The sequence below is a fragment of the Octopus bimaculoides genome, chromosome 8 (genome assembly GCF_001194135.2).
Source record: "Octopus bimaculoides isolate UCB-OBI-ISO-001 chromosome 8, ASM119413v2, whole genome shotgun sequence".
Classification (NCBI taxonomy): Eukaryota; Metazoa; Mollusca; class Cephalopoda; order Octopoda; family Octopodidae; genus Octopus; species Octopus bimaculoides.
The window spans coordinates 55,498,892-55,509,225 of record NC_068988.1 but is presented as its reverse complement, the minus strand read 5'-3'; the positions used below and the strand labels follow the sequence as shown (position 1 = coordinate 55,509,225).

The window sequence follows — 10,334 nt, the reverse complement described above, 5'->3', positions numbered from 1 at the left end:
AATTTAATTTGTGGTCCATGGGAAGAGCCATTTTAACGATGTGTCCTGCCCTAACTCTTCGAAACGCCAGTGTTGAATGGTGGCAGCTGATGAAGGAAATGTTCTCTATGTGGCCTGTGTGTTTTCTGTACTTGTTTATCATTTTGTCTACGTTTTGTTTGCAATGTCCTGTACCCAGATATGCATCTATATATACAGGTAGATGTAAGTATGTACATACATGTACGTATATATGCATATACTCATTTATTATTTGTGTATATATATATATATATATCATCATCATCATCATTATCGTCGTTTAACAGCAGCTTTCCATGCTGGCATGGGTTGGACGGTTTGACTGAGGACTGGCAAGCCAGAAAGCTGCATCAGGCTCCAATCTGATCTGGCAAGGTTTCAACAACTGGACACCCTTCCTAATGCCAGCCACTCCGAGAGTGTAGTGGGTGCTTTTTACGTGCTACCGGCATATATCATCTAATGCATTGGTTCTCAACTGGGTGTTCATATAGCCCCTGAGGGTTCATATAAGATTTCTGGTGGAGGTCCATGCAACAAAACAATAAATTGGGGATCCACAGTGGTATTTTAAGGACTTCTAAAAAACTTTTGCTTTAGGTGTATGTATTGTTGTGTATTGCAAGAAACAACTTGGTTTCTTTCTACAGATGAAAAATGGTTGAGAACCCCTGAATTGTATTAAAATAAATGTTACTGATAATTTCTTGCCTCTGTAAGGAAGGAAAATACATTTTTTTAGTAAAATCTGCACAGAATAGAATATGGTTATTAGTGATTGATATGTCTATTATGAAAAACAAAAATTGAGAGGAATATGAGATCCAAGAAGACATTTAGCTGAATAAAAAGTGTTTGCTTCTTTTCAGGAATGGGACATGTATTCTGGGAGAGGACCATAAAAAAAAGGGTTACATAGCTAGGCTCTGGAATGAGAGCTAATTCTTGTGTAAAATGTTGTAGGGCAACAGTTGAGATGCTGGCTTAGTTTCTGGATAGAGACAGTAGTTTTAAATCACGTGACTACTTGGGAAAGGGTAAATACAATTTGTTTCAGGAGATTGTATGCATGATTTTTATTGCCTAAAAGAAATACTATAATATTTAGCAGGATTTGAACATCTATGTTGTCGTAAGAAATCTTTCACTTCATCTTGTTATGTCTAATGAACAGTGTTATATTGAAAAATGTTTAGAAAAGTCTTACTGCAAGTTTTTGGTAAATCAATATCTTTCTTTGGCTGACATTGGCTGACATAGGTTGATACTAAGGAACAGAGACCAGATTTCTTGTCATTATCAGCACAGCTTTTGATGCAATGATCCTGTAAAGAAAAACAATATTGATTACTTAGAGAACCAGTTCTGGAGGCAACAACTTTAATGAAATCAGTGACAATAACTCACCTGACATGGAACTTATCAAACAACACAGATTTAACATATAACCTCATATAATATAGAAATAGCTCTGACTGGTGTTAAGGTAGAGGCATGTAAACATAAGGAGGCAGGCTCTGAGATATGTGTACAGATTTCTTTGAATATTTAGTCAGAAGAGGCAGAGTAGGACTCAAGCCTTTAGAAGTTCTCATAGAATTGTGATATTAATGCAGTTGATGTCTAGCTTTAACTTCTGTTGGACAAATAGGAACAGTGAGGGGACTTTAGAGGGAAGGAAATATTAGACAATAAAACTATTTATTGTAAGTTTGTAATGTACGAAACTGTAGGGATGACAAGAGGGGGGAGACAGATGAATCATATGAACCAGATTAACAAGCTGAGTTGTTGTTAGCACTCCATCGCTTACGACGTTGAGGGGTCCAGTTGATCTGATCAACAGAACAGCCTGCTCATGAAATTAACGTGCAAGTGGCTGAGCACTCCACAGACAAGTGTACCCTTAACGTAGTTCTTGGGGATATTCAGTGTGACAAGGCTGACGCTTTGAATTACAGGCACAACAGAAACAGGATGTAAGAGTGAGAGAAAGTTGTGGTGAAAGAGTACAGCAGGGTTCGCCACCATCCCTTGCCAGAGCCTCATGGAGCTTTAGGTGTTTTCGTTCAATAAACACTCACAACGCCTGGTCTGGGAATCGAAACTGCGATCCTATGACCGCGGGTCTGCTGCCCTAACCACTGGGCCATTGCCTCTCCACAACAAGCTGAGTAGTGAGTAGCTTACTAACTCAGAGGAACAAAGTCATTATAATAGCAGTAAAAGACATAGTAAAGAGGAGAACCAGTATATTTGTGATCTGATGGTTGTGACCTGAGCACTTTCAAGTCTAAAATATATTCATTCCTTTCTTCTCAATTTCTCTTTCTCCATAGTCCCTTTTCACAAAATGACTTCTTGCCATATTTGGGACTTTCAGAATGAAAAACAAAAAAAGAATATGTCGGTGAGTGAGCCATTGCTACTCAGCCAGGTAACCTGCTTTTGGATGAGGTCAAAGATATTTGTGTGTAATATCAGCACTGTCTTGGATATCTGGGTCATACTTATGTCTTTGAGAGAGGGTTTATAAATAGCTAATCTGGGCTGAAAGGTTTTGTGGCCCTGTGAAGTAAGTGCAGTTTTGGAAATGTCATATATGTGAAGTGGCAACAAAAGATGGGAGATGTTTAGGACTAACATTTGTCGTAACTTTGAGGGTTTCAACTAAGTATTGTCTATGTAGAAGAAGAAGGAGAATTAGGTGTGACTTACCAAATAATTCATAGGATTATTCTCATCAAAGCAATTATTTAATGGTGAAAGGTAAAGAGCAAACGTTTCCAGACATTTCTGTTTTGTTTCTGCAGGACAGTGCTTAGGATATGTTTGAGTAACGTCCTTCTTGGAAATTTGACATTTTTGTCTCTTGCTCAATTCATAATGGTTAATGAACTGAGCAATATTTGATGCTAGTGTTCCATCAGTCAGTTTCATATCAGTTCCAAAGTCTCCATCAGCATTACCCAAAAGTCCGAGTGTATGATTATGGTGAATTCCATCAAATATAATTTTCATTTCATTTGGGCTACACATTATTTCAACTCCATATACTGATGTAACAACCACATAAGGGCCCCACATTTTGGCTGAAGTCATTTTCATTGGACATTGATATGGTAGTTCTCTAAGACAGCAAAAAGAAACAACTATTAAATTTAGAACTTAATTTCTTAAAAAAAAAAAATATTTAAATAAAATGAATTAGAATAAGTTTAAGTGAAAATAAATTGTATTTGCTTTGCAAGATTCATGATGTGAACTCATGTGTTGAAACATCTTTTTGTATGTTGGGAGGGTCATTATGCCAATAATAAACATACATGTATTGGCTCTATTTCACTGTATTATTTATTGGTCAATTGGTTAACTATTTAACCAATTAATAAATCAATTATTTAACCCTTTAGTGTTTAGATTAATCTGTTAAATGTAATACTTTTTTCACTCAAATTGTTTTGAATTAATCATACATTATCTTACAGCTTTGAAGTTTTGATGGTGTGATAGTTTATTCTTAGAATGTCAATGTAGGTTAGGTGTGAGGGGCTAGATATGGCCGGCTTAAACACCAAAGGGTTAATTAATTGTTCTGTCAATCAAACGATCAGGTTTGTCAAAGTCCTTTTATTACCATTCATGACCACATCAATGACCTTTGGGGGTCAATAAAATAAGTACAGCTGAGCACTCAAACTTGCTAGCCGTCGCCAAAAATTGAAGTCAGTATAATTAAAAAAAAAAAAATTGCTTATATTTAGCACAAGGGACATCAAATGTTCTTTTCATCATAAAGTGAAACAAAAAAACAAAAAGATTAATAAAAAGCTGACATTCATATTGTACTTACATGAATGAGCCGTCTCCATCGACAGAGATACTGCAGTTGTTAAACACCTTTAAACTAGTTCTTGAACATGACAATGTGACCCCATCAGTTTCCTTGAGGATTGCAAATGTTTTATGGGCTACATCAGCAGCCAACAGGTGAGTACATTTATTATTTCCAAAAGCTGAAAGACAAAAAAAAAAAAAAAAGGAAATTTTTTTTTAAATGTTTAAACCAACTGCATTTATCAAGAGTTAGCCAAAATAAATACATCATGCTATTATTTTAATTCCTTATTATTAGTAGTATTATTAAGATGACAAGCAAAGGCAGAGAGCTGACAGAACCATTAACATGCCGCACAAAATGCTTGGCAGCATTTCTTGCCCATGGCAGTACTTGAACTGAGAATGTAAACTTTGCCATTCATTCTTTTGGAGTCAATAAAATAAATACCAGCTGAGCACTGGGGCCAATATAATTGACTAGCCCCCTCCCGCAAAATTTCAGGCCTTGTGCCTATAGTAAAAAGGTTTATTACTACTATTATTAAGGTGAAAAGCTAGCAAAATCCTTAACGCACTGGACAAAATGATTAGCAGCATTTCATCCATCTTTACAATTCAAATGTTACTAAGGTTAGCTTAGATCTTTTTTCCTTTTGGCGACGATAAAATAAGTACCAGTTGAACATTGGGCTTGATGTGGTCAACTAGACCCTTCCCTCAAAATTTTAGGCCTTTTGCCTGTAGAAGAAAGATAATTATTATTGTTGAGTAATGGAGCTATGTAACTGATTAGCACAGTTCCTCTAAAATTGCTAGTCTTGTGCTAAACTTTGAAACAGTTACCATTGTTATTATAAAGCTGGTGGGCTGGCAGAATCTTTAGTGCATAGGACAAAATCCTTAGTAGCACTTCTTTACATTTTGAGTTCAAATTTCTTGAAATATATTGTACAAAGTATTAACCTTTTAACTATGAAATTAAATTTCTTGGTTATTCCAATAATGATGTTAAACATTCACCTAAAAAAAAGGAACTCTTATTTTCTGCAAATTGCTTAGCCTCAATAAACTCAGTATATCTCAGCAAAAAAATATTTTCAAACATAACATTCCTCAACTAAAAATATATTGAGATATAACGTTGCTTTCCACAGTTAGAGGTAATGAAATTTTGAAAGCATAAATTTGATTCCTGCAGTTAAATGGAAAAAGAAAAAAAAAAGGTTTTTACAAACATATATCTCTTTTTCATGTATTGCAATACTTCAAACAAATTACAGTACTCCTATAACCCTTTAGCATTTAAACCAGTCATATCCAGCTCAAATATTCTACCTATGTTATGCTCACACCAGTCAGATCTGGCCTCTTACACTTACCGTATGATGTCACTCAAATAAAATAAACAATCACATCTTTGAAGTCTTGAAGTTATGAAATAATGCTTGATTAATTAATGAGAATAAACAAACCTTACATTTGACTCAGTAATCTGAATGCTAAAAGGTTAAATAAAATAAAATAATTACCTGGAGGTAAATTATACAGATATCCATCAAATGTTACCACTTTGTCATCAGATAAAACAGCAACATGAGTAGTATAACGGCGCAAGAAAGGGAAGAAATCGTGGGTCTGTAGTTTATGCATAAATAAGTAGAGTGGAGTTGTCAACTTTGGTGATGTCTGTAAAGCAGAAATTAAACTATGTATCATTTAGTTATTAACTGGATTGGTCAGGTGAATTGAGTAACTCAGGAGTCAAAAGGAGATGATGGTAGTAACCAAACTGTACATCAGAGATAAGATAGAACTGAATATATATGGCGTGGACAACAATTGAATTGTAAGAGAGTAGGGAATGTGAAATTGGTAATGGATCAATAGGGTTATGGTACTGATCAAGGTTACCACTAAAAAGTGAGTGCAAAAATTTGATGCTATGCAAATTACACAACCCAACAGGTATTTTGTTGTTAGGAGTGGTTGGCATTAGGAAGGGCATCCAGTCATAGAAATCATGCCAAATCAGACTGGAGTTTGGTGCAGCCTTCCAGCTTTCTAGCCCTCGTCAAACCATCCAACCCATGCCAGCATTGACAATGGACATTAAATGATGATGATGGTTTTATCCAAATGTTTAACATGCTGAATCCAAAAACGTTAATCGATGTTTTTACTTTCACATTTTGATTTCAAGATGCCAAAATACCCCATTTGTCAGTGGGAGGCATGTATGGACTTTAAGATGGTCAATTTTCTCCTGGGACCACAAAGTAGATACACCAAATATCCATGATTTTTATGCATGCAGGACAACAGAGCCAGGGAAAGCATTTGTTGATCAAAGAATGGCTGCAGTAAACATTAGTTCCAGGATCTTTTAATGTGGTTAATGAGCCTTTAGTTTAACCAGAAAAATCATCCCTTGCTTCACTCCATATCAGACTTGGTATTATGAAGCAGTTTGTTAAAGCTCTGAATAAAGATGGACCATGCTTTCACTATATGTACAACACATTTCCTCGTCTGAGAAGTGAAAAGATGGAGTATTTGATGGGCCTCAAATCAGAAAATGGATGGAAGATGGGAACTTTGTGAATTTAATGAATTGCATTGAAGCAGCAGCATGGAAATCATTTGTAATAGTTGTAAATTAATTTTATGGGCAACAAGGAAACAGCCAACTATGCCAAAATAGTTGACAACATGATGGAGAACCTTCAAGAGTTGGAAGCAAATATGAGCATAATGCTGCACTATCTCTACAGTCCCCTTGATAAGTTCCCTGGAAATCTTGGTTACACAAATGACAAGCAGTGAGAATATTTCCATCAGGACATAAAAATCAATGGAACAAAAGTATCTAGAGAGATGAAACTTGCATATTGTAGCAAACTATTGCTGGAACATGGCTCATGATCTTCTTGAGGTTCAGTGCCCAAGAAAATCATCCAAATGAAAATTCAAGGGAAATTAGGTATAAACAATGATGCAATTTGTCTGTAGAAATTTTAAGATTTTTTTACTTGTTTTTCAGTAGAATTTTAAGAAAACAGTAGTTTTTCTGTAGAATTTAAAGAAACCCAATTTCTAAGCATTTTTATGTTATAACTTGTTCCACATAAGCTATTTTATTGAAAAAAAAAATAATAAATAAATAATGAAATTTTATGGGTCCAGTATCTTAGAATCTTGATATGATGGTAATAAATGTATCTCATTTTTGGATTCTATATGTCAGGTCCAAGATTTTGACAACAGAAAAATTCTTTTTGTTGACTACAGTGATGATGATGGGCAATGATAAAGATGATGATAATGAAAATTATGATGATGATGATGATGATGATGACGGCAATGATAACAATGGTGATGATATCAATGATATGCTGATGATACTGAGAATGATGATGACAACAATAAGGGTGAGGATAATGATCATGGTCGCAATAATGGTAACAAGAACAATGATATATAAAAACGACAATAATGATGACATTGATGTTGGAAAATGGAAATGCTAATAGTGAATTGACTTACTTTAAAAGATTCCCAAATGAATGGATGGAATAAAGTAAAATGTATTTTCCCTTGTGCCAACATCGGCACCAGTCTTGCTTTGACAGCTCTCTCCATGTACAGATTAAACAGCCTGGGATAATTTGTCACTCTTTCTTGGATATAATTACCTACAGCCTTGGCAACAGCACCAATACCATATTTCAATGATTTTACCTTTTCTCTGTCTGCAAAATAAAATTTAATCAAATGTATTTTTGTTATTACTTTTTTATTATCTTCATTTTCCCCATATCCTTTTTACTTGGGCCCGACATTAGATTTTGCCCATGCTGGGGCACCACCTTGAAGAGTTTTTGTCAAATGAATTGAGCCCAGTAGCTTATTTTATGATTTCTTCTTTAAGCCTTGTGCTTATTCTATCAGTTTCTTTCTGCTAAACTGCTAAGTTTTGGGAATGTAAACATACTGACACTGGTTGTCAAGCAGTGGTAGGGAACAAGCACAGACACACAGACATAGACAGACAGACAGACACACACACACACACACACACACACACACAACTGATGATTCTGATGTTCAGCTTTTCTCTCAAGATACTTACACTCTGTCGGGTATGCACACTGACATTACACATCCAGCGGAGCATATATATAGGTGCACATATCTATGTGTGCATGTCTTTGTGTCTGTTTGTCCTCCACTACCACTTGACAACTGGTGTTGGTGTGTTTACATCCCCATAACTTAGCAGTTCAGTAAAAAGTGCCTGATAAAATACATACCAGGTTTAGAAAAAAATTAAGCCCTGAGGTCAATTCGTTTGATTAAAAACTGTTAATAACATCAAGTGCTCCAGTATGGCCACACTCAAACGACAGAAAAAAGTAAGAGATCAAAGATAAATCAAAATATTTTCCACTTACCAAAAATGGAATTTTTGAATTTAGTTTTGAAGTTTTGGCTCATCTTTAAAATTCTTTCATAAAATACTTCAGACATTGGACGCGAGGATAAAGGTATGATGTCAAAAATCGGCATAACGGTTCGAACAGATGAATAGAAAACATTATTCAAAAGCTCCCCAACAGTCTTAAGAAAAAGGAAAGGAGAAAAGAAAGGAAGAGTATATTTCAAAGTCTTTTCAATATTTCAAATTAGTTGGTTAGTGTTTGGTTATTTATGCTAAAAAAAATTTAATAAATCATGTGTCATGTATGGCATTAGTTGCATAAAAAATAGATAGAAAGATAGACAGATAGATAGATAGATAGATAGATAGATAGATAGATAGATAGATAGATAGATAGATAGATAGATAGATAGATAGATAGATAGATAGATAGATAGATAGATAGATAGATAGATAGATAGATAGATAGATATCAAACTCACACAGAAGAAAGTATTATGTAAGAAATTTCTTACATAATTACTTGAAACATATATTAAATGCTTTCAAAAAATATCAAAATATTGGTTTCAAATTTTAGCACTTGGCCAGCAATTTCATGAAGGGAGCTAGTTGATAGCATCAATGCCAGTGCTGAACTGGTACTTATTTTATTAACCTTGAAAGAATGAAACATAAAGTTGACCATGACGGAATTTGAACTCAGAATACAAAAATACATGAAATGTCACTAACCATTTTCCCCAGCATGCTAACAATGCTGCCAGCTCAATGCCTTTATCAAAATATTAACGTTTGGCTTTGTCGTTATTACATATTATATGACTCAATTCCGTAACTATTTAGTCTGTCCTTGCTTCATTCACATGGTTAATATTACAAGGATTTAGGAGTGGAATGCTTTATCAGACTTGAGTCAAAAGACTCTGGTAAAATGATCACATCACAGCATACTCATACATAACATACATACACACATATATATTGTAAGGAAAATGGGTATTACGATAGATGCCAAAGTGTACCTTATGAATACATTTCAACATCGTAAAGACCAGGCCAAAGGCCAGGAAGCCCACTAGTTACCAATAAAATGATAAAAGCTGTTGATGAGCTCTAGTACTCATGGACAAATAGTATAGTAGTGCTTATTCAGAACTGTAGAAAAAAAAAAAACTTGACATGATAGCAAAAAAAAAAAAAATGACTGTAGTTTTGAAATCAGCATGCTAATTTATTCTAAATCAAGTTGAAAAGGAAACTTGTTCAAAATCGTTCCTCTGGATAATTTTTAACAATAATGTATGAAGGAATGCTTAGTAACAAAAGCAACATATATGACCAGAATTATTTTACTTACTTGGCCATAATATGGTATGGTGATTTCAGAGTAAGGTTTCTCAGGGTTAGAATCAACAGCTGCAACAAAAGGATTAAGTACACTAGAAAACAATGCTTGTTTTTGTTGCATCCATTTTCTTAGAGGTCCAATAGCATTTGGCTTTATAACAATATCTTGACTAATTTCAGATGGTTTACTGAGGCTCATTGTCCAATCAGCAACAGGAACATTTCGACCAGATCCCTGCAAAGATGATAAATTTATTAGGATATGCTTACAATGAAGAAGATTGTTCAATTGTAAAAGAAAAGGAATCTTTCATTCATGTGTGTGTGTGTGTGTGTTTTCAGTGCAAATCAGTCAATGTTGTTGACTGTAATTTACATAAGGCTATTACTTTATAGGATCTGTTCAGAGTTGTTTCTCTTAGGTACTACCAATGGATAAAAGTCAATGAGCTAGAAACAGTGTAGTCTGAGAGTCCTGATAGATGGCAACACTGAACAGCTAGGTTGTTTTCATACCTTTTTACCATAAGAGAAAAATTTTCTCTACAGTAACTGCAGTGAAATTGCTTTTAGCAGTTGAAATATGTTACAAACATATTTTAACTAACCCTAAATTTTGCTTATATATATATTACATACAACATACATCTCCCTCTCTCTCTCTCTCTCTCTCTCTCTCTCTCTC

The 10,334-nt window shown here is 34.6% G+C and overlaps 1 protein-coding gene across 1 annotated transcript in view; it reads right to left on the bottom strand.

Moving 5' to 3' along the window:
* Nucleotides 1-10,334, bottom strand: part of LOC106876216 (uncharacterized) — a 105,688-nt gene that overhangs the window by 11,522 nt on the left and 83,832 nt on the right. Inside the window, exons 30-36 of the mRNA XM_014924684.2 lie at nt 9,660-9,884; nt 8,313-8,478; nt 7,405-7,610; nt 5,391-5,547; nt 3,875-4,037; nt 2,740-3,151; nt 1,229-1,346 (exon numbers count right to left, since the gene is read on the bottom strand). Coding sequence (XP_014780170.1) covers nt 1,229-1,346; nt 2,740-3,151; nt 3,875-4,037; nt 5,391-5,547; nt 7,405-7,610; nt 8,313-8,478; nt 9,660-9,884 — 1,447 coding nt within the window. The remainder of the gene's footprint in view (nt 1-1,228; nt 1,347-2,739; nt 3,152-3,874; nt 4,038-5,390; nt 5,548-7,404; nt 7,611-8,312; nt 8,479-9,659; nt 9,885-10,334) is intronic.